Raw genomic sequence first — 21,777 nt, forward strand, 5'->3', positions numbered from 1 at the left:
GATCTCTGCTTCGGTACATAGTTCCCATTAGCGTTATCCTCATGGCGAAGTCGCCATGGGTTTATTCTGGTCTATGACGGCCATGGATACGCTGTTCCACTTGGTCCGTGGCCCAATTGTTGTTACCTGGCGCTAACTCATAAGGGGGCGACTAATGGGGGTTAAGTGACTGCATATAATAGTAATTACTTACTGAGACATATATACGACGCACAGAGGTCAAGGGGAATGCACCTAGTTAGTGCCACCTGTCGTTCATTGAGCTTGTTTATCACCCTTCTCTGCCCCGTCGATGCCGCAGCCGTGAACTCACGGCAGAGTCTGGTTTGGCCCTGGCTAATCCCTCCATACCCAGCTCGCCCACCATCTTGTCAAAAGCTTGCAGGTCAACCTGCCGGTTGAGCTCGATGTCCTCCTTGGAGTTGACGTCCCTGCGGAACTCGAAATGCGGCTCGGTCCAGGCCGAGCTGAAATCCACCAGATGGCCGCCCTTGTAGTTGTCCCACCTGACATCCATGACATATATCCGCAGGCTATTCAGCGCCTTGAGCTCGCGGCGCATCGCCTTGACCAATGCCTCCGTGACCTCAGGATCTGCCTCGACTAGGTCCTTGACCAGCCCGCGGAGCGGCTGCTGCTGCGCCGGGGGCAGGGAGAGCTGCTCTTCGGGCCGGCTCCAGTCGGCAATGCCGAACCGCCAGGCGAGGACGGCTTCTTGCTTGGCCGGGATGCTGACGAAGCCGTGGCAGGCGACGGCGATGGGCCGCTTTCGCTTCTTGGACGCGATGCGCGCGTACGCCCGGCACTCGGCGTAGAACGGGTCCTTCTGGCCCTCAACGTCCTCGGCGGACACGCAGCTCCTGCCCGCGGGATCGAGCATGGCGAGCGCTTCTTCCACGTCGAAGAATCGAAACTAGTGTTGTTCGCGTTGTTAATTGTTGTCGGTGTTCGAATCAGATCTAATTAGTGCTGAAATAGGGGTAATTGGAACGTACAATCTTCAGCGCGTAGAGGTCGCCGTCAATCAGGACTCGGAAGACGTAGCCGTGGTCCCCGTCTGGCAATGCGTCGTCGTCGTCAGACCTGCCTAGCAATTCGAGGTAGTCGATTTTCTTGAATTGGCCGTTCTTGAAGCGCCGGAGCTTGTCGCCCCTGATCCTCGGCAGTTCGTCAAATTGGTCAATCGCAGCAATTTCCATGCTCCTGGATTAGTAGTTCACTTCAATCATTCGGATGCCTTGTGGTAATTAATTTTCGGTTTCTTGTACGAAGCAGAGATGCTGCTGGAAGAGCTTCTTTGGGCATCAAGAATGGTAATTATCGTGGACGCCGTAGATGGACCTGCAGCTCGCCGTTTCTGGAAGGTCATGGGATGCCGTCGGGCAGCGCCCACAGGGGGAGCGGGGGAGCCCCTTATCAGAGGGGATAAGCCGCCTGCGATGGACGATTGGAACATGGAAAGGGGCGGCCGAGCACTGAAATTTCCGTGTTGGTTGGCAGAGTTAGCCAATGGAGACGACGGAGGGTGTCTTTGATGTTGTGCCACCACACGCCACCTGATATTGCGGTATTTTTTGCTCCATTGCGACGATAACTAATCTGTGGCTTTTGATCGATTTCTCGGCAACAGGCGATGGGGGTGAAATGGAACACTGGGTGGTTCAGTTTTGGTCCTCTTCTTCGCTTGTCCAATCTTTCAACTGCTTTTGAATTACCTTTTCTGGACCAAGTCTTGAGTAAGTCTAGAAAACTATGGTGACGCCTTCTTCAATACTTGAGTACCTCAGCTACTTTCCACTAGTTTCATAAACCATAAGCCATGCCACCAAAGACATCTAAATATAGCAAGGCTCCCGAAGCCGAGCACAGCCTGCTCCATCACCTCTCGTCGCCAAAGCCAAAGCTGCAGGCCACACCGCAGAGCAAGAGCAGAACAAACACGTCCAACCAGTCATGGCGACGGCCATCCAGGATAGCAAAGTGGGAAGACTTCGACTGCGCCAGCCTGATGAAGTGCTGCGGCGGCCTCTTCCGCGACATGCTCCAGCACGCCATCGAACCGCTCAAGTTCCCCCTCCTCGAGAAGGGCGCGGTCACGTTCGCCGACGAAGACGCCCTACAGAAGCACTTCATATCGCAGTGGACGCACCCTATCGTTTCAACCGCGCTGTCCCACGCCCAGCTCCAGTCTAGCGACCGCGGGCTCCGGCCGCCCTTTGTAGACATGGTTGCCGGCGGGAATGCCCAGAGAATTGCCCGGAACAAGCCAGACTGGGCGGGCACGCGGGCGGCGGCGGCGGCGGCGGCGGCGGCGCCCTACGACGACCCCAATGTGGCCATCAATATCCTGCCCGTCAATATTCTCCCCGGAGATACCAAAGTCAGCTACAAGTGGAGGAGCACCGAGATCGTCGCCAAAGAAGTCGGCGCGAATGATCTAGTCCAAAACTGGTTCTGGCCCCTCAGGCAGATCTTCACGTACTGCATGAACTTCGGGACGCGGTACGGCTACATCGTCACGGACGAGGAGGTCGTGGCGTTCCGTGTGCGGGTGCCCCAGGAACGGCTGCAGGTGAGCAAGTTGGGGGGACGCAAGCTCGTGCGGCCAAAAGACGGCGGCACGATCGAGTACGCGGCCATCTACGACTCGACGCAGAGCCAGGGCGGCGAGAAGAGGCTGACGGAGAACCTGGCCATCTGGTGGCTCCATCTCCTTGCGGCCAACAACCGGTCCATCCAGACGGCGTATGATCCCCTCCAAGACGAGAAGCTGGCCGGGCTAGGCAGAGCAGTAGCAGAGCCTACTCCACCCACGCAGGCGGAAACACCAGCTGCGAGCACCGTGGCCGCAACGGACCGGGCGTCGCCTTGTACAACAGTTATGACATATGACAGCGTAGCTGATTCAGACGCCGTGTATGCTTCGCAACAGACAGCCGGCAGGTTCCCGTTCGGCTCTCCTGTCGGTCTGGGGGACTCATTTGTGTCGTTCCATTCTTTGAGGAGCACGAGTTCCAAAAGGAAGCGTGACAGTGTAGAGCCCGAAACCAGGGTACCAAAGGCCAAGAAAGGAAAGACAAGAAACTAAATAAGCAACCACGTAATTATCGTGTATGGGAGCGAGGTGAAATATTTAGAAACTTCTATGCTTACAGCCATTCATGGGCTGTTGGAAAGCATGGCAATTTGGATGGGATGTGCGGTCGTGGCAGGTGCTGTAGTCGTATTCTCTTCAGGCGATAGATAGTTGGGATTGTCCCAATGACCCGAGTCTCTGAAGCATTTGGGCCGATCGTTCAGAAGATATGTTCCTGGACTCGTAATGATCAGGGGTTCAGGGCCGGGTGACAGGGGGCTTGTTTACACGCTTACCCAATATCCTAGTCAGGGTTACAAAAACACCCTAACTGCGGAGCAAAGTCCTTCGTCAGGTCGGTTGATTCACACAAAAAAGGCGTGCTTACCCCGTGGTCAGGGCGTTTGTAGCCCTGACGAGTAATCTAGTGTACTTGTTTTTCCTATTTTCTTAGCCTGCGCACCCCGTTTAAGATCGGCAGCCCGCCCTCACTCTGATCAGACGGCCAGCATCGCCCTTTACCTTCTTTTGTAACCATTCTTCAGAAATCACGTCCTTTTACCATGAATTGAGATCTCCGGACCAGTGCACACAGTAATGATTTTTTTTCTTTCTTCTTTTAAGGCTCGCCTGCGGCTCGCCTTCGTGTTGTTTTTGTAGTTGTTATGTTGTGGTGCCTTTTCACTGCTTGAACAAGTGCTCCCCTGCCTTGAACTGGTAATTATTGGCCAGCTGTTCAGAAATGGAGCTTGCCCAAACCCCGCAACCGTCTCGCGCGGCCTGCGAATGGCTTGCTCTGGTTGTGCCTTACATACATGAAGAAGATAAGGGCCTACGTCATGTTCAAGCGCTGCTCCTTCCCGAATAGCACGAAAGTCTCTCGACCTGCTCGTTTTTGTGTCTCACAGCCTCCACCCTCCACAAGCAGGTCCAGTGCTCTAATTTCTCTCCCGCAGGAATTCCTTTGCGCAGGCTTGTTCCCTGATTCCTCGAGCAATCATCGTCGAATTTGGATTGATGTTGAGGGCTTCTGCTACTCCAAAGAAGTTGCCACCAGCGATTGCCTAGCTTGCCCATCCCATCATTCCGCCAGAGGAAGGAGCGCCTGCTGCCAACAATTTGGATCGCCTTCTCAAATTCCGCTCCTGCGAGCTCTCCCAGATTCGCTGCCCTCGCACAAAAACTTGAACCACCCCCAGGAATCTCTTTCTAGCAGCATTCCCGTTGGTCAACATTTGCATCAACCCAAAGCATCAATCAGTCAACCAGTGCGCTCCAAATCTGGATCGGCACCATCGCCGCGGACACTAGCACCATGCCTCCTGCTCCTCGAGACTTGATATTCAAACCTGCCAGCAGCAATCTCTCATACTCGGACCTGATTGCGTACAATCCGTCAAGTCAGGTATCCCACCTCAATTACGTCGATGAATCCGGGAATGTCCAGACCGACTACTCCAGTCTAGTCATCCACGTCGCCGCTGCCTCTCGTGGCGTGCGTCTGAAGCAGGCCGCGTGGGGGGTCTATTTCGGTCCGGATTCGCAACACAATGGCGGTGACCGGCTCGACCCCAATGTCACCCAGTCACACCAAGGTGCACTTGTCGAGGGACTATCGCGGGCCTCGGATTGGGTCGCTTGGCATATCATCGGCGGCGCGCCTAAAGACCACTTTGCGCAGTTGCGGAAGATCTATATCGCCACCAATTCGGACTATCTCATTAAATTCGCGACCACCCAGACTTCCACAAAATCGCGCTACGCCGCCGATAGAGACGTCATCAACTCGAACCTCAACTACACTTAGGATAGATCAGGCGGGGGTCAAGTTAGTTTGTACACCAAGTATTGGCAAGTCACGGCTACGCAGAGCCAGAAGGCAAAGGACATAGCGGAGGCCGTCTTGCACGGAGACACACAATAGTCAGTATTTGTACAGTAATCAAGCACATTATGCAGAAATCTTAGCACTCTTATCTCCCAATGCAGCGCTTTGGGTTATATCATATGCCTGACAGTCTAGTCCCTAGGTTTAAGTGGTTGTTACCGGAAGATTCTTCAAGCTCTGGGAGGCCCCATGGCTTTACGGCTCGACCACAAGGATTCTCGCCGAGTAAGGCAATGGCCATCAAGATCTCTATTTTAGAATCCCATTGGCTTAATTAGAAACACCTGTCCAAGACTTTTTCTAGCCGCTTCATGCTACAATATTTATTCAATGACCCTTTTCTGTGTAAACAAGATCTTCTTTGCAACTCCTAATCTCTCCATCTTAGTAAGAATATCGACAAGTCGCAATCTCTAGTAGCTTTCGCCCGAGCCGCCCATTCCTACACCATCGACTGGAGTTCCTGCGGCACACACTTTGATGGCTCTGGCGCAGCATCGTCGGAGGAGACCGTCCATGCGAGGAATGGGACGGCCTCTTGGGCCTTCTTGTCAGGCCATATTCGCAGCGCCAAGACTGCGTAGATCTTATCCCGTGGGTCGCTGGCTGCGAAGTCGCCCGCGTAACCAAGCCAGCCCGATATCGAGTGTGCCATTGTTGCCCTGATGACCTCTTCCAGCGTAGCCTGCGCGCCCAGCCGACGCCCAAGAATCATGACTACTTGGTTTTTCAGCCGATCGAAATCCTACCAATCAACCTTGGTAGCTATATCTAAGAACCCGTATTATTAACCAGGCGTTAAAGGTTATGATATTGTTTTATAATTATTAAGAATTCCTAAACGTTCACGAGGTCTATGAATGGAAAGTTTTATAAGCCTAGAGTCGTCTCACATTACTATCACGAGGAGGAGATCCTAACCGGCCAAAGCGTAGTATAACTCGACCTGTATTGCGGAATCTATTCGCTACAGATTAGTGCTGATCTCGCGAACTAATAGTGTCTTGAGCGTTAACGCCCTTGAGATTTAGCGAGCTGCCAACACAGCACGTGCAGCAATAAGACGCTACTTGTCAAACACTGTCCTTCCGTAAGTACTTAAGGTAGATTCTGGAGGAGTCCATTTCTTTTTGGCCCGAACCTGCCGCCGCACGGCTGTGCCGTGACAGTTACAGAGGAAATCACGACAGGCGCCGGCCTCACGACCCGTACCAGCCGCCGCCCTGCCAACACCTGGTGTAGGCGTTGTAGTCTGTCGACGTGACGTGCTGTGTTTGGCTGCGGCGCAGGCAGAGTCAGTAAAACATGGCCATGATACACAAAGGGGGGAAACACTCACCCAATCCAGACCGTCGCAAATGTGTAGTACGTCACGTAGTTGACCTGGTAGTCGGTCACGGCCGGGCCCTGGTAGTAGTATGTCACTGTGTCCTCGGCCTCGCACACCGTCTGCTCGGGCGGGAAGCTGTGTTGTCGGTAGTTAGATATCATCTTTGGTAATTTGAGGAAGGGAGGGTGGGAAAGGAAAACTCACAATGTCGTCGTGGATGTCGTGTAATCTGACCGCCCGAGGAAAAAGAGCTGTTAGTGCTGCTGTCCGTGGAAAAGGATAGGATGTGACCAGGGAAATGGGTGTGCCTCACCAATCTCGGTCACCGTCTCGCCCTCGACCACCTCGACCACTGTCTGCGTAAAGGTAAACGTCGTCTCTGTTACTGTACTAGTGTAGTCTGCCGCAGCAGCCAGGCCGCGCCGTGCTGGAGATTGGGGTATTGTGTTAGCAGGGCTAGGTTGGGTGGGAAAGAAGAATTGAGGGACTGTGGTTCGGTAAAACATACCGAGCGCCGCTGCGTCAGGGGCTTCGGTGACGGCTGCTGGCGGCCTGCGCCGAGACGTGGGCTGCGTGCCGCCGCCGCCGCCGCCGCCGCTTCCGCCGCCGCTTCCGCCGCCGCCACCACCACCGCCACTGCCTCCTCCTCGCGAGGTCGGCTGCTGGCTTCCACCTCCGTTGCCGCCGCCGCCTTGGCGAGATGTCGGCTGCTGATTACCGCCACCGCCTTGTCTAGATGTGGGTTGCTGGCCACCGCCGCCGCCTTGGCGAGAAGTTGGCTGTTGACTGCCACCTCCACCTTGGCGAGAGGTTGGTTGTTGACTACCGCCACCACCTTGACGGGAAGTTGGTTGTTGATTGCCGCCACCTCCTTGCCGAGAAGTCGGCTGCTGGCTGCCACCGCCTCCTTGTCTGGAGGTAGGCTGCTGGCCACCACCGCCGCCGCCCCGAATTGTCGTGGTGAAAATCCCACCCTCGCCGCCTCCTCCCTGTCGGGAAGTGGGTTGCTGGCTGCCGCCGCCGCCCTGTCTGGAGGTAGGCTGTTGCCCGCCACCGCCTCCTTGACGAGACGTAGTCGGCTGCTGTCCACCGCCACCGCCACCACCACCACCACGGATCGTGGTAGTGAAAATCCCACCCTCGCCGCCTCCACCCTGCCTGGACGTCGGCTGCTGCCCGCCACCACCACCACCTCCCTGACGAGACGTAGTCGGTTGCTGTCCACCACCACCGCCTCCCTGTCGGGAAGTAGTCGGCTGCTGTCCTCCTCCTCCACCGCCACCACCGCCCCTGATGGTGGTAGTGTAGATCCCACCCGGCGGCAGAGTTGGGGTTGGCTGCCGCGTCGTGGGCTGCTGTCCGCCTCCGCCTCCGCCTCCGCCCCCACCACCGCCCTGTCGGGAAGTAGTCGGCTGCTGTCCCCCTCCCCCTCCACCACCACCTTGTCGGGATGTAGTCGGTTGCTGACCACTACCACCACCACCACCTCCTCCTCCTCCTCCTCCTCCTCCGCCGCCGCCCCTGATGGTCGTGGTGTAGATCCCCCCGGGTGGTAGAGAGGTGGTAGGCCGCTCTCCGCCACCTCCACCGCCCCGCGACGTGGTCGGTTGCTGCCCGCCCCCTCCACCGCCCCCGCCGCCGCGAGACGTCTGCGTGGTGATGATGGTGAAGCTCGGGGGCACGCGCGTGGTCGATCCGCGACGCGACGTGATAGTCGTGATCCCCGGGGTGGGGATATTCGACGTCGGGCGCCCTGTCGGCTGGGTCGTGGTGCGGCGGCGCGTGATAGTAGTGATTCCAGGGGTGGGCGTGTCGCCGGGCGGACGGCGGGTGGTGACGGACGTGACGACGGGGGGCGTGGAGCGCGTGGTCGGGCGCCACGTCGCCGTGGGCTGGAAGGTCGTGGTTGGTGCGCGCTGTGTTGTGCTTGGTTGCCGAGTCCACGTCCACCCGCCGCCGCCCGTGTTGTACCACGGCCGGCAGCTCGTCGTGCACGACGCCGGCGGCCGCGCGGTTGTGGGCGGCGGCGGCTGGTCGTACGTTGGCGCGGCCGGCCAGTGGCAGTATGCATAGTCGACAATGGTTGACGTGTAGTACTGCGTGGCTGGCCCCAGCGTCGACCACCGCGAGATGGTGTTGACGATGTGCGAGGTCGGCCCTGGGACGTAGTAGATGACGGTGTCCGTCGGCAGGTAGCAGTCCGACGTCACGAGGTCGGGCTCGGCGTACTCGGTGGTGACGTCTGCGATCCAGTTGGTGATGGCTGTGAGGGTTGTTAATCTGCGTGTTTGGTGTTATGATAGGGGGCGGCGCTAGCTTACTTGTCCCGCCGAGGGTGCTTGTCACGCCGACCGTGACAGTGGGGGTCACCGTCACGACAACCGTGTTGACGGCCCCGCCCACGGTGAGGTTGAACTGCCGCTGCACGGTGAAATCAAAGTCGGGAGCCTGGATGATGATAGACCACGTGCCCGTCTTCATCTGGTAGTACGCCACGCCGCTGGAAAAAACATGTTAGTCGTCATGTGGCACAGTACAGGGTCTAGCTTTTGGCCCTCGTACCATTCTGACGGCTGCTCGTCGCCGTCGTTGGACGCAATGGGCGAGCACTGGTAGCCAAATCCGTCAGGCGAGATCAGGATCGGCGTGATGGTCGAGGCGAAGCATGCCCCTGTCTAAACGTTAGCAATGTTCGAGTACCCCGAAGAGCAAGACTCGCCAGTGAAGACCGAAGTGAACGTAAAGTCCCGGTCGGAGGTGCCATCGATCAGGTACGAGCCTCCATTCGTGTAGTCGAGACCCGAGCAGCTGCACTGATCTGGCGCGGCCCCGGAGCCGTCTGCCTGGGCATTCACGCGGCAGACAAAGAGGTGCAGGGCAAGCACCAGCGCCCAGAGGGCACCGACGAGAGAGGACATTATTCGGACTCAGACACCCCTCGGGCCAGAAATCGTCTGTCAGTGCACGAGCTTGGGGAGGCGACGTCCAAGGGTCGAAAAAGTCCGGGGTAACGAGGTACAAATATAGACGACCGCCTCATATGCACGGCCGGCCCGGTCACGACATGACACGATTCTCCGACTCGCCAGACTAATAATAACAATAACAATAACAATCCCCCCTCCATGATCAATCTCCCAAAGACCGGGTCATGGGATTTTTGGGAGGCCGGAACCGGCTGAGATTGGCTCGGGAGGAGCTTTCGTGTGCCCGGACGGTACGATATAACGGGGTCGACTTCAGCCTATCCGCGTCGAGGTGCTCTACTGCTGCGAGCCGCCTTGGCAGAACCTGATAATACTGGCTCTCTCCCGTGGAGCTGTCAGTGCCCGGAACTCCGAACTGGCCTCGTCGAGTCCCTGCATGTTGTGGCTCGTGGCAGCCCACACGGGCCTTGTTCAATCCTTGTCCCGTCTCTAGGTTGTTGTGTGTAAGATGGCGAGAGACTAAAGTTGTGACGCGTGACGTGACGGGTTGGTGCATATCGCCCGCTGCTCTGGTCTATTCTTAGACGGCCGGGCCTCAGATATCCCCGGGTTATATAGGCCGTTATGACTTGTAATATGCGGGGGACCTACCTGAAAGGGGGTGCGGGTGCGGTGGCACGGCAAGCAGTTCAAGCAGCATTAGCCGCATACGCCAATAGAGGCCGCTAGATATATCGATCTTGATTGCCCCCACCGATTCTGCCTATAGTCCATAATGGTCCGCCACACCACCTGTTTCCAATGCGGCGAAATCGCCGTCTTGACTAATCACGCGTGACAGCTTCTGGACAAGCCCAGTCCGACTAGAATTTCCTGCGTCCACATGCTCATAGTTTAGCCCTGAAGAGCTACGTCGCTCTCAGACGAGCGACGCCCTCCAGTCGAGCAAGAACCAGGACACGGCGACCACCAAAGAGAAGAGCGACACAAACGCGGTCCCAATCCAGCCGATGACGGGTAGGTACGCCGTGGTGGCAAGGGCGAGGAACAGGAAGGGCACGACAGAGAGGGCGTCGAGCACAAGCGTAAGCACCGAATACAGCGAGCGGAAGCGGCGCACGCCCATGCGGGCGATCAGCCAGGCACGCTCGTGGGGGTCCGACAGCACGACCTTGGTGAAAGACGAGATTCCCAGCGACGCGATGAAGAGCAGCCAGCTCACACCGATAAACGCGCGCACCGTCTCGCGGCCAAACGCTGGCGTCGCTGGCTGCAGCACGGCGGCCGGGTCGGCTATCTCCGACACCAGGACTGTGAAGGTAATCTGCGAGCCGAGGATCGCGATGCCGATGATGCCGTTCAGGTAGCCGTCGAGCCAGCCCCAGAAGACGCCGTCTTCCGTGCCGGCGCCGGCGCCGCGGGCTGGGGCCGAGTTCGCTGCCATGCTTTGTCTGTTGAGAGTTTTGTGTTTTGCTAAACTGCAACTTTTGACACGGCTATAAGAGCAGATCGATGTAAGAGGCAAGTAATTGAGACTGTGGTGGTGGTGTTGCGTAGAAGCCAAGGTGAAGAGCTGAAGAGCTGAAGAGCTAAAGAGCTGAAACTGTGCACGAGGCTCCGTCCACCCCACCTTCTTCATGTATGTTCGCCCACGAGCATCCTATTATTGGCCGACGCCTGCGGATTTCGGCAAGTTCCATTTCTGAATAATTAGTTAGCATCAATCCGAGACAATATAACTACCTACCTAGGCACGACCCATCGGTAGCAACTTCTTCGGAGCAGCGGAAGGCAGGCCTCGACCTCGATGCAAATGTAGAGAAATTAGCACTGGGCCTGTTTGTAGAAGTGAATGCTGTCTACGAGTTTGAACAGGCAGAGAGAGTTTCGTAAAAGGAATTTCCACCTTTCTCTGTTTTGGAAGGAGCAGCCCTTGAACATTCCTTCCTTATCTCTCTCATCTCACACCCACCTCAAGTTCAAGCCCAACCACGCCACCCGCTCCCGCCCGTTTAAACCGCAGGACTTCCCGGGCTCAGTCTCCTGAACGTAAAAGCGCCCAGATCTACTCCTTCTAGACTGTGCGGATCCGCCAGCCAGCTGCGGTCAAACACCCAGACCAGCCCCTGGAACTGCGTCGGCAGCCCACCCGCTGCTGTTGCCGTCCTGTTCCGAAACGTGACCTCAAAATCCCTGGCCTCCAACCGGTTATTGCCGCCGACGCCCGCACGCACCAGCTCGCCCATGGGCATGGCAAAGGTCATGGTGCACGATTTGTGGTGTGGGCTGCATCCCGTTTTGAGCCGCAGCGGGTATGCCCACGCCGCCTGGCCGTTCAGCGCGAGCGTGAGCTGGTGGTGGCTGCCCCCTGTTTTGGTATCGCAATTGCCATTGTCTGCTGCAGTCCAGGCGACGCGCGCCACGACGCCCGGCACGAGCTGGAACGTACCACAGCACGGCGCATAATAGTCCTCCCCATCACCGCCGGTGTCGAGTACTGTCAGGCTGTGATAGTCGCGGGCGAGCGCGAGTTCATACCGCTGTAAGTCGCGCACGTAGCTGGCGGCCAAGTGCGCCGCAGTGGCGGCGGCGCGTGCGCACAGCGCGGCCATGTCGCTCGGTGACGACGGTAGGTTGCGGAACAGGCATTCCGATAGGAGCATGCCGGCGAGGTTGGCCGCGTCGACGAAGAAGCCCCGCGTGTTGCACAGCACCACGACGGCCGTCTGCCGCGCCGGCAGCAGCAGGCAGAAGGACGTCGCGCCGACCATGTTGCCGCCGTGGAACAGGGCCAGTTCTGTTTCTTTTTGGGTGGTGGGTGCTGTGGTGTCGGGGTCGTGTTGCTGCTGGAGGAAGTGCCACGCCTCCGCGGCGGCGCTGCTCGGCTGCCCCATTTCTCTGGTCGATTTTTCGATGCGTCGCGAGTTGTCACCGTCTGCGCCGGGCCAGCGAGTTGCTGACTTTGGGTCCCAGGGCACGTTGACTGTGTTCCTATTCAACGGTGCTGGGTCATTAGTTTCGTCTCATACGTCACAGCTGATGTTTTCCAGCTACGTACCAGCCGGCAGCATACGTGCGGCTTTCATCAGCGGCCATCATGTCCTTGATGTGCCCGTATAGCGTCGCCATGCCTTGTCGGATCCTGTCCATGTCTGTGGGCTGCCCAGTTCCGTTTGTGGCTGCTTGGACCCTATCTCGCCCCTTCTCAGCGTCGTTGTAAACTTCCATGAAGAGTTCGTAGAATCTCAAGAGGTCTCGCGCTGACGACATGATTCCGGCCGCGGCACCGATCGGCGTCGAGCTGAGCGTTCCGGCAGCGGCGTGGCGAGCTTGTGAAGGCGAGACGCATTGGGCTGTGAGCTGAGGCAGGTTGTTGACGACCCACGGGTGAACCACATCGTACGCCGCAGCATCTCCGTGAGCCGCAGACAGTCTGCTCAGGGTTTCGGAGACGGGAACTGCAAATGACAGCGCAATCTTGCTGCTTCCCCGCTGGCCCCGCTCTGCGTGCTCGGGCTCCGTCAGGCTGACGACAGTGCTCGTGAGACCAAGGGGGCGCAGGATCCTGTCGCGAATGAAGCGCGTCCACGGCTTCCCCGTCAGCCTCTCGACCATCTCGGCGAGCAGCGCGTAGCTCTCGTTGGAGTAGTTCCGGGCATGGCGAAAGTTGTGCGGGTGGCGGAACTTTGGATTCCTCGGCAGGGTCTGGAAGAGGGACAGCAGAGGCGCGACGTCTTGCCATGGGATGAACCCGTTTGGGCTCTCCCAGAGGTTTGTGCACCGGAGGAAGTCGGACTGGTGGTCGAGCAGGTCCGCGATGGTGATGGGCTGGCCGGTGTGGGCGAGAAAATCGTTGCCTTGCAGCTCGGGGAGGAAGTTCCTGACTGGGCTCGTGAGGCTGATGTCAATCTTACTGTCGTTCACCAGCATGGCTACGGCCAGGGCTGTGAAGGGCTTCGCCATGGAAGAGATGAGGTAGATGGTGTCGCGGTCGACGGGCTCGTTGGTGGTGGGGTCCTGTGAGCCGAACTCGATGAAGGTGTGTTTCCCGTTCCTGAGAATGCCAACTGAGCCCCCGACGCTGCCGTAGTCTCTGAACAGAGCCTTGATCGTGCTCTTTGTGCCTGCCAGCACACGGTCAACTTCGGCGTCGCTCATGCTGTCGGTGCTGGGCTCTAGAAAAGTGATTGGGTCTTCTGGAAGCGGACGTTTGTCTAAAAGAGTGACGGTGGGCATGCCATTGTGTGCCTTTTCATCTTTCTCCTCCACAACAAACATAGAACCTTTGCCGAGCACACGCAGGAAGTGACTGCTCTTGTAGGCTCCACAAAGAGCCCTCAGAGACGTGCCTTCCATGATTGCGTCTTCGGGAACTAATCAGTGGGGTTGTCTGTGAGAATTGGGGAAGCAGGTCTCCCTCGCTCCTGCACAGTATCAAAGTCCTGGTGGGATCTGGCATGCCGACGAAGTTCCACCGCTCTCGGGATATCTGGGAAGGTGTGAAGGTGTGTGTGCTAGGCCTAGAATCTAATGTATTGAATCTGAGATCCGGCCCTGGCAAGAAGTGACCTGTTACTAATTAATTGGCCGATTTAAAATCACGCGTAGCAGGCTCTTGACCTTTTCACATCGGTTGATATCGCCCGAGTTGCAGGCCAGACATGCATGGTGAGACAAACAGACTGGCGGTGGTGAAGGGGTTGGTTACATTTGGTTGCGCTACACCCACGCTAGCTAAGGTTTGCCTGCGAGACATTCCCGTTCTGGGTCAGTTAGAATCGTAGCTGCATGGGACTGTCATCCTATCGGAAGGGCTCTTCCCCTGCCACCTGGGGTGCCTGAGGTGGTTCCACGATGCAGCCGCTGTGTGTAATTAATTAGTGTGCACTAGAGCTGAGCTGCACCGAGGCGGAATACAGGTATTTGGCCCCGTCTACTGGCGGCGAGTCTGAGCACGCCAATCGAAGGACGCGGTGGCGCCTGCCGTCAGCCATGTTAGCCACGTCGGTTTTCTAGAATCTTCAACCAGCTTCCAGACTCCCGTCATGGCGTCGTCATGCGCCGTCATGGTGTTTACCGATGTCTAATTAGCCACTGCCTAAAACCTAGTAAGTATGCCCCTTTCCGCAGCGGTGTTGCACAATGCCAGGGCGGAGCGCAATGTTGGGCGAGGTGTCGTCTCACGCGCTTCGCTTGATAATAGCCCAATGTGCGTATTGTTCGGTAGCGCTTTCGGACTTGATTCCCATTCATATAGCCCCCTGCCAAGTTGCGGGGACCGGGATGGATGGCACTGGGTTATCGCCATGGGCGTTTTCCTATTGGGTATGACGGCGTATCTTGCAGCTTCTTCAGCCGACCGGCGAGGGCCAGTCTCCAGTCCAGGGCGCAGCAGTGGACCGGGGCCAGAATATCAAAGCAACGTGCAGAGAAAAGGATGATGCACGGCCAAGCCGTCTCAACTCCCAACCACCGCCCCCCCTGGTAGGCCGGCAGCCCGGTGGGGGATTCGCGTGGCCTCTGTGACATGGCATGCCGGCGACTCCTACCACGCTGTCGGTAACCAATACCAGCACACCGTTCCGACTCCCGGGGCGCTCCGACCTCGGCCCGTGCGTGTGGTCGAGCCCGGATTCGTCCATCACCGCTCCTTTCTCCCGCCACATGTGACATTGGCTCATAGCTTTTGTTGCCACACTCACGCATTTTCTGCGCCTTCCCACCCCCCTTTCTTGCTCATCGAATTACTTGGCCCCTGTCCCATTCGTTGACCGTCTTTTCCAGCTTCCCGTCCTAGCTGGAATCAAAATTGCCTCTTGATCGTGCCCCGCTGGTGTGGGCGACAGAGATCACCATCCTGCATTGGCCAATACCTAGGTACCTAGTTAGTAAACCAACTCGGGACACGACATCTGAAGGACGGCATCTAGGGGGTGATCCGCGGGAAGGACTACCGTCTTCGCCCGTCACAGGTGGCCGAATCAGCGATTTGACATGTTGTCTAGAGTCGAACAGAGCACGGCCATCGATAATACATGACACATGTCACTCACGGCGGCGTGGGGGCGTCGATGCCAGGCCGGACTGTCACGGCTGGCCGTAGCAACGCCACCAACAGCAAAATAAGGTTGCATGCAGATAATATAGCATCCTGTTTGACAGTTTTACTGGGGGCCAGCCATGGGCCGATTGCTTGTCAAGCCTGCCGCTAGAGCCATCAAGAAATGCACGCAATCCGTCCGTCAAATTCCCATCCGATTTATTCTCTGTAGTTTTCTCAAACGGGACATCTGCCCGCCGCTGCAGCCATCTGTTCGTGGAATAAACACTTCCTCGTTTTCTCTGCCAATCGAGAACAGACAAAGATACCCAGCGCCACGGAAAGCCACCGTCCAACCTAGCTGTGGGAGGTTGGCAGATAATCTTTTGCTGGTCTTGCCGCTACCGACCCTGATTTCAAATGCCATGCCTCGGGATCGAAGTACGACAGGCCTCTGAAATACACATATTCTCTGGCACGAAACGCGACAGTCATCTTTCGTCATAGCTGCGTATGGAAAATGGAGGTAAATTAACTGCCAATGTTCGAACCATGGACATCTTTCCTTCCTTCAGTGAGAGCCAGAAGAGCAGCAAAGCACTGTTTTGGCAGACGTTGACTAATTGTCAGCAATAACTCCTTTCAATCATCGATCAAAGGACCGGCTATTATTGCTCACGGAGTAGCCAGTTCACGTTCTTGCCCTTGAACTGTGGCCCCTGGGGCACCGACTTGTCGCCGTGGGGACCGTTTGGGCTCCGCGGTGCCTTGGCCTTGGGAGACGGTTTGGGCTGCTGTTCGGCGGTCGGTGACTCCATTTTTCCAGCGGCGTTCAATCAAGACTTGACTATTGACTCGGAACAGCTCGGTGTACGTCGACAGCGTTTTTGTGTCGAGATGAAACGGATGTTGGTAACGAGATTGTGTGTTTCTGTGGAGGTTCTTTGAGGGCGTGAGGAGGAGAAAAGGTGACTTGGGGGCTTAAATCGCGGAAATTCTTAGGGCTCCCACTCATCGCCCCTTAATTGGTCCCAAGTCCAACCTCAACAGGGGGTGAGGGTGAGAGTGCCCCAGCATCGGGGCTGTGCACTGCCCGGAAAGAGGTGCCGCGCGATTGCACCGCCCCCTCGGAAGTGCAAGGCTCTGGCAACGATAAGGCAAAGATAGGAGCCAAGTTAGGCAGCAGACTATAAACGAATATTGCCCGTATCGAGCTACTAATTGCTAATTAATAGCCCAATTAATTACCCGTAACTTCGTAATCCAAAGTCGACGCTGTCGGGTGGCACAACTGGTGGCTGTGCGGGGGGTTATGATATCTTCTTGGAGTTAGGAGAGAGCCTGTGGGCCTAGGCGGGAATCTTGAGCATTTCTTGATGATCCATCCAGTCATCCAGTCTTTTACTGGTCAAGAGCCCGACTTTGCATCATGGCCGAGGTCGCCGCCGCTGTAGGCGGCATTGTGTCAGCCGCCCAGATTCTGTCCATTCTTGCCGACACGACAGTCAACATCGTCCAGTTTTACAGCGAGGTGGCGAACGCGCCAAGAGCCCTGCACCAGGTCCAGGGCAAGCTCTCGGTTCTTCGAGAGGTTTTGGTGGGAATTCAGGCCTGTGTCGGAGAATCTGAGTCTGACGGCGACGACGCAGTACTCCCATCGGAAACTCGGTGGATTCTTTACGCTGCTGCTTCTCAAGTACAAAGCGTTCTCAGAGGAGCGCAGGACAAGTGCCAGAAAATCACCGAGGGTGGGATTACAAAAACAAGTCGGCGGATCAAATGGGCTCTCCGAGATAGTGCCGCACTTAAAGAGCTGCTTGGGGAGTTGGACGAGTTCGACAGCCTCCTTTCGCTCGTCATCCAGCTTGCTACTCTGTAAGACCGGGCCCATCTCCCCATTATTGCATGGGTGATCATAACTTGCCCAGATATTCCTTGGGTATTAGAGTTATTTTGTCTCACTCTGACTTTTCAAAGGAGGGCGATTCTTGCCGGCAACAAAACAGTCTCCCCTGCCCCGGAGACTTCTGAAGCGCAGAGCTACGCACCTAGCGCCGGATATCACTTGCCGTCCATCCTACAATACCGTGCCGCCTATTCTCGGTCTCAAAGCAGCGAGTTTAGCCCAAACTCGTTGATGCAATGGCTGGGGTTCTACGGCAAGGTGGCTCTAATATCCAGACCACGGGCATTTCTTGCCGCTTCAGTCTTTCTGGGGTTCAAGTTTCCCGCCTGGCTGTGGGCAAAAAGCTTCAATTTCGAGTTCCGGGTCTTGATTCTCGGCTTAGTTCGTGCGCAGAACCGAGTACCCATCTACAGCCCTTTAATGGTAGCGTGTCTTGACGGGGACGTTCCGCAAATCCGACAACATCTCCGTGATGGCGTGGGCGCGCTTGGAGATCGCTCAACCTGTGCCGGCAGAACACCTCTGATGGTGAGTGCTTTCCCAAGCTTCTATTATAGGGCTATCGTCCGCGGCCATGTCTAACTAACCACCAACCGCCGTCGGCTTGAAAATTCCAGGTGGCAATCGAAGGCGGCCACTTGGACGCGGTTGCGTACCTGTTGGAAAATGGCGCAGATCCCAGCATGGGCGACGATGACAGAGTGTGAGAGCTTCCCATTTTCCTCTGCGGCCCCGCTCCGCTCGCATTTTCAACAGCTGCTAATTTAGTCATTTGCGTCAAGTCTCCCGATATTCTTGGCAATGGGATTGAATCCTCGAAAGAACAGGTACTTTGTGCAGCTGCCTTTGTGCAGCTGCCTCCGAAACAAGACAACTGGCTGGACATTGTCCGCCTCCTAGTCAAGCACAACGCATCCGTCCACGAGGTCGTCTGCGGGAAGTCGTTGACTATGCTTACCGTTATCTACCCAACCACGCGGCCACGAAATCTAGAACTCTTCTATCTCTTGCAGAACGAGCTGTACAACGACTTCCAGTCAGGAGATCTCAACCTCTAGTCTGCCTTTGCCAACGCGCTCAGGTCTGGAGAGTCAAGTGTGGACTGTCTGAAGTTCCTCAAGGCCGCTGGAGCCGACTTCTCGCGGCTGGCTACCGATAATCAAAAGTGCCTTCTGCACCTGGCAGCCGATTACTCGATCGAGGCTGGCACCATGGACTTCGTGTTCGCGTCGTGCCATACGTCGTACGTCAATAGACAGGACATCGGCGGCTGGACGCCCCTGCACTACGCCATTAGGTCGAGCTTCCACAGTTTCGTCGAGTTCTCCCAGGGTATAGGCAATGTGCGCTATCTGCTCCGGCACGGATCTGATCCAACCATCAAATCCGCCGTCAACGTCAAGATGTATAACCCAGACGCCACCGACGAAACCCGGTTCACGGCTATGGAGCTCTGTGGGATCTATAATACTTCCGGTTTTGGGGGATCAGTACGTCGCGCTCACACGGATGCCTGGTACAAGGAAGTTGTTGGGGTTTTCAAGGAGAGCGGATACGAAGTTTCTCCAGAGCCTGAGGCGGACGTTTTCTATGACGCCGTATGCTATTAGGGTTCAAGACTTGAAGCCAGACATTTGTTTCATTCGTCTATTACTCAAAGAGCGACTTCCAAAAAACATTTAACATCTCGTCTACTCAAGAGGCTCTGCTTAAGGGGGGACTTCCACAGTCAGATCTATTCACTAAAGTGAAATAATAGATGGCTTATACCCACCACTAGGTACACACTAAAAGTAAACACAGGCATTTGCCGCGGTACAGCAAAAAGTCAAACAATTGAGCGGCTCCTGATGGGGCCATACCGGCTGACTCACGAACATTACGGCCAACCGCCGTGTAGGATCAAAGCTTTCGCCCAGAGCATATCTTGGAGATGGCTTCGGCGTAGTTTCCGGGCCCAACGGAAATTTTCAGAAACCGTTCCAAGGGTTCCGGGACAACGGCGATATTAGTGATCACTTGTAAAAGGGGTGAGCATTACCAATCGAGAGTCACACCGCTACGGCGGCTCGGATTCTGCGGAAGTGGACACAAGACCGTGACTGCCAGGACTGGACGGAAATCACGTACATCACGCGCGACACTACGGCGCACTCTTGGCGTCATCCCACAGGCGGGCTTCTTTCGGTTTCTGACAAATCAACACAGGTCCTCCGCGCTCCGTCCGTCCCGCTTACCAACGGAGCCGCGACTCTGTGGGCGGTCCGTCATAACGCACTGCGTCTGGCCGGAAAATATCGCTCCGTTGCAGGATTATTGTGTCGCGACGACAACCGAACACCGTGGGCCATGCCCGAATTGGAAAGCCACGCGCGAGCGAGGAGTGGTGCACGTGCACCGTGACGATGGCTTGTCATTCGCGCCTACACGTATAAATACCCCTTTTCTCCCGACGGAAGCTTTCTCGACAAGATAAGGACTTTCGGACTTCAGTAGCAGCAGCAGCAGCATCGTCATCTTCCCAGAACACCGCCCGAAAACCGCAGCGCAACCGCAAAATGGATGGCTTTGGAGTCGTGCCGCTCGGCATCCCGGGCACGCCGGCGCCATTCACTCTGCACGTCCCGCAGCCCGAGCTCAACAAGCTCTCAGTCCTCATCGAGACGGCCGTCGTGGCAGCACCGTCCTTCTACAACACGCATAGCGCCAGCGACAACCCAGACCACACGTTCGGGGCGCCGCGGGACTGGCTGGCCAACGCGACGGGCGTGTGGGCCGGCGACTTCGACTGGCGGGCGCGCGAGGCGCACTGGAACACGATCCCGCAGTTCAAGATGGACGTGACGGCGCCGTCGGACGGGCAGGTGTTCGACCTGCACTTCGCGGCGCTGTTCTCGCGGCGGGCCGACGCCGTGCCCGTGATCCTGTCGCACGGCTGGCCCAGCTCGTGGTTCGACTGTGTCGCCATCCTGGAGCTGCTGGCCGCAAAGTACACACCCGACACGCTGCCGTACCACGTCGTCGCTCCGTCCATCCCCGACTACGGCCTCTCGACCCGCAGCAACGCCACCACGACAGAGCTCAACTTCTACTCGGCGGCCGAGGCCCTCAACGAGCTTATGAAGGGCCTCGGCTTCAACGCGTACGTCGCCCAGGGCGGAGATGTCGGCTCTGGCTTGACGGCTGCGCTCGGCGCTGTCCACGACGAGTGCAAGGCTGTCCACTGTATGGCGCCCTAGTCCTCCAACGGCCTAGATATTTTTATGTAAAAATGGACTGGTATTGACTTACTGCAGTTAACAACTTCATCCTCACCCCGTCAGAGAAGGCAGCAGTGGCAAACCTGCCAGTCAGCCCCGCCGAGAACGCCACGCTCGTTAGTGCGCAGGAGTTCACCGATTCGGGCACGGGGTACATGCTCGAGCAAGGCACGCGGCCGGGGCTCATCTCGCTGGTGCTGATGTCGAACCCGGTCGCAATGCTGGAATGGTGGGTGAAATGCCGGTCTCCTCTTGCCGGATAATGATCATGGCGGCTGAATCCAGACAAACAAAACAGGATCGGCTCCATGTACACGGACGGCGTCAACGGCGCGCCCCTGGCCACCATCCTCGAGCAGGTTTCGTGGTACTGGCACACCAAATCGTACGGCAGTGGGCTGTGGGCGTACCGCGCGGTGTGGGCTCCGTTTCTGCGGGATACACACAGCGAGAGGCTGCCGTCGCCGCTCGCCATCAAGGCCAAGCCAATTGGCTACTCGTGGTACCCGCGCGAGGTGCTGGCGGCTGCGCAGTCGTGGGTCGAGCATTGGTTCCCCGACAACTTGGTCTTCTTCAAGGCTCATGAAGCGGTGAGCAGTGTTTTTTCTCTTTTTTTCTTTTTCTTTGTTCTTCTTTTTTTTTCCGGATTTTGACCTTGTACCTCGGACGTGTTGAGAGTTGCTGACGTGGCTGGTGAAACGACTTTCAGGGCGGACATCTCGCAGCCCTCGAACAGCCCGTTGCGTTTTTGCAGGATCTCGAGGACTTTGTTGCTATTGTCAAGACAAAGATTGAGCTCTAAACCTAAACTGAACAAGAAACTTGGGGCCCGTCGCATTGTCAAGTGCTGTGTTGTGGCTTTGCTAGCTTGATTGGGCTGAGTCGCTCCGAAATCCGAAATCCGAAATCCGCAGCATTTGTGGGACTCCCGCATCTGCATCTAAAGGATCAGAAGAGACGCTCCACTGACTACTACTAAGGCGAAGCAGAAAAGGTTAAGTCTAACTCGTACCTGCCTTAGCTCTAGCAAGGAGACTACGAGTCGAAGGAGTAATTAGGTTGATGGGGGAATTTGACACAATCTCGGCGGGGTTATGAAGGGGGAAGTTGTTGTGATGGGTGCGGAATTGGGAATAATCCGGAGCAATCAGATATTAATAAGAAGAGGCAGCAAGTCATCAAGAGTGCAGTCTTTTGAGATAACAACCTGACTCACCCCAGACCCGACACCTTTCTCTCTTCCAACAACTGTCCAACAGCGTCTGTTGGCTTAACCCCGCGTCTGAGATAAAGTAAAGAGCTGACAAGGATTTGTCGCCGTCTCACATCGGACATTAGGCCTTGACCCGC

At 56.7% G+C, this 21,777-nt stretch overlaps 8 protein-coding genes across 8 annotated transcripts; 4 read left to right on the forward strand and 4 right to left on the reverse strand.

Annotated features, from left to right (window-relative positions):
* Positions 1-271: 271 nt before the first annotated feature.
* Positions 272-1,199, reverse strand: B0T26DRAFT_654067 (kinetochore Sim4 complex subunit FTA2-domain-containing protein; the record flags this gene model as incomplete). Its single annotated transcript, XM_060438512.1, has 2 exons — positions 272-913; positions 996-1,199. 2 exons carry the CDS (start codon positions 1,197-1,199, stop codon positions 272-274), a joined length of 846 nt encoding a protein of 281 aa, XP_060293372.1.
* Positions 1,200-1,583: 384 nt separating this feature from the next.
* On the forward strand, positions 1,584-3,373 carry B0T26DRAFT_805617 (uncharacterized protein). Its single transcript, XM_060447159.1, has one exon. It carries the CDS (start codon positions 1,820-1,822, stop codon positions 3,086-3,088), a length of 1,269 nt encoding a protein of 422 aa, XP_060293373.1. The 5' UTR covers positions 1,584-1,819; the 3' UTR covers positions 3,089-3,373.
* Positions 3,374-4,391: 1,018 nt separating this feature from the next.
* Positions 4,392-4,883, forward strand: B0T26DRAFT_679397 (uncharacterized protein; the record flags this gene model as incomplete). The annotated part of the gene is made up of 1 exon (XM_060440353.1): positions 4,392-4,883. One exon carries the CDS (start codon positions 4,392-4,394, stop codon positions 4,881-4,883), a length of 492 nt encoding a protein of 163 aa, XP_060293374.1.
* Positions 4,884-8,345: 3,462 nt separating this feature from the next.
* Positions 8,346-9,212, reverse strand: B0T26DRAFT_654072 (uncharacterized protein; the record flags this gene model as incomplete). Its single annotated transcript, XM_060438514.1, has 4 exons — positions 8,346-8,522; positions 8,653-8,794; positions 8,857-8,969; positions 9,024-9,212. Coding segments are annotated over 4 exons (621 nt in total), but the record flags the coding sequence as incomplete, so codon positions are not given.
* A 731-nt stretch (positions 9,213-9,943) lies between these two features.
* Positions 9,944-10,803, reverse strand: B0T26DRAFT_723977 (uncharacterized protein). Its single transcript, XM_060442652.1, has one exon. It carries the CDS (start codon positions 10,663-10,665, stop codon positions 10,141-10,143), a length of 525 nt encoding a protein of 174 aa, XP_060293376.1. The 5' UTR covers positions 10,666-10,803; the 3' UTR covers positions 9,944-10,140.
* A 430-nt stretch (positions 10,804-11,233) lies between these two features.
* Positions 11,234-13,765, reverse strand: B0T26DRAFT_874995 (beta-lactamase/transpeptidase-like protein; the record flags this gene model as incomplete). The annotated part of the gene is made up of 2 exons (XM_060448053.1): positions 12,280-13,765; positions 11,234-12,212 (listed from the first exon to the last, which is right to left on the reverse strand). The coding sequence occupies exons 1-2, from the start codon at positions 13,575-13,577 to the stop codon at positions 11,234-11,236; spliced, it is 2,277 nt and encodes a 758-aa protein (XP_060293377.1). The 5' UTR covers positions 13,578-13,765.
* A 3,410-nt stretch (positions 13,766-17,175) lies between these two features.
* Positions 17,176-17,757, forward strand: B0T26DRAFT_723981 (uncharacterized protein). The gene has a single exon (XM_060442653.1). The coding sequence runs from the start codon at positions 17,399-17,401 to the stop codon at positions 17,747-17,749; it is 351 nt and encodes a 116-aa protein (XP_060293378.1). The 5' UTR covers positions 17,176-17,398; the 3' UTR covers positions 17,750-17,757.
* A 1,533-nt stretch (positions 17,758-19,290) lies between these two features.
* On the forward strand, positions 19,291-21,671 carry B0T26DRAFT_723991 (Alpha/Beta hydrolase protein). The gene is made up of 4 exons (XM_060442654.1): positions 19,291-20,392; positions 20,464-20,656; positions 20,726-21,017; positions 21,137-21,671. The coding sequence occupies exons 1-4, from the start codon at positions 19,726-19,728 to the stop codon at positions 21,227-21,229; spliced, it is 1,245 nt and encodes a 414-aa protein (XP_060293379.1). The 5' UTR covers positions 19,291-19,725; the 3' UTR covers positions 21,230-21,671.
* Positions 21,672-21,777: the final 106 nt, after the last annotated feature.

This window comes from Lasiosphaeria miniovina, assembly GCF_030549165.1.
Source record: "Lasiosphaeria miniovina strain SMH2392-1A chromosome Unknown B0T26scaffold_6, whole genome shotgun sequence".
NCBI lineage: Eukaryota > Fungi > Ascomycota > Sordariomycetes > Sordariales > Lasiosphaeriaceae > Lasiosphaeria > Lasiosphaeria miniovina.

Coding starts and splice junctions, on each gene's coding strand:
- B0T26DRAFT_723981 (XM_060442653.1), top strand. CDS start 17,399: ATGCAATGGCTGGGGTTCTACGGCAAGGTGGCTCTAATATCCAGACCA.
- B0T26DRAFT_805617 (XM_060447159.1), top strand. CDS start 1,820: ATGCCACCAAAGACATCTAAATATAGCAAGGCTCCCGAAGCCGAGCAC.
- B0T26DRAFT_723991 (XM_060442654.1), top strand. CDS start 19,726: ATGGATGGCTTTGGAGTCGTGCCGCTCGGCATCCCGGGCACGCCGGCG. Junction 20,393..20,463: donor CGAGTGCAAGGCTGTCCACT/GTATGGCGCCCT, acceptor GACTTACTGCAG/TTAACAACTTCATCCTCACC. Junction 20,657..20,725: donor CCGGTCGCAATGCTGGAATG/GTGGGTGAAATG, acceptor CAAACAAAACAG/GATCGGCTCCATGTACACGG.
- B0T26DRAFT_723977 (XM_060442652.1), bottom strand. CDS start 10,665: ATGGCAGCGAACTCGGCCCCAGCCCGCGGCGCCGGCGCCGGCACGGAA.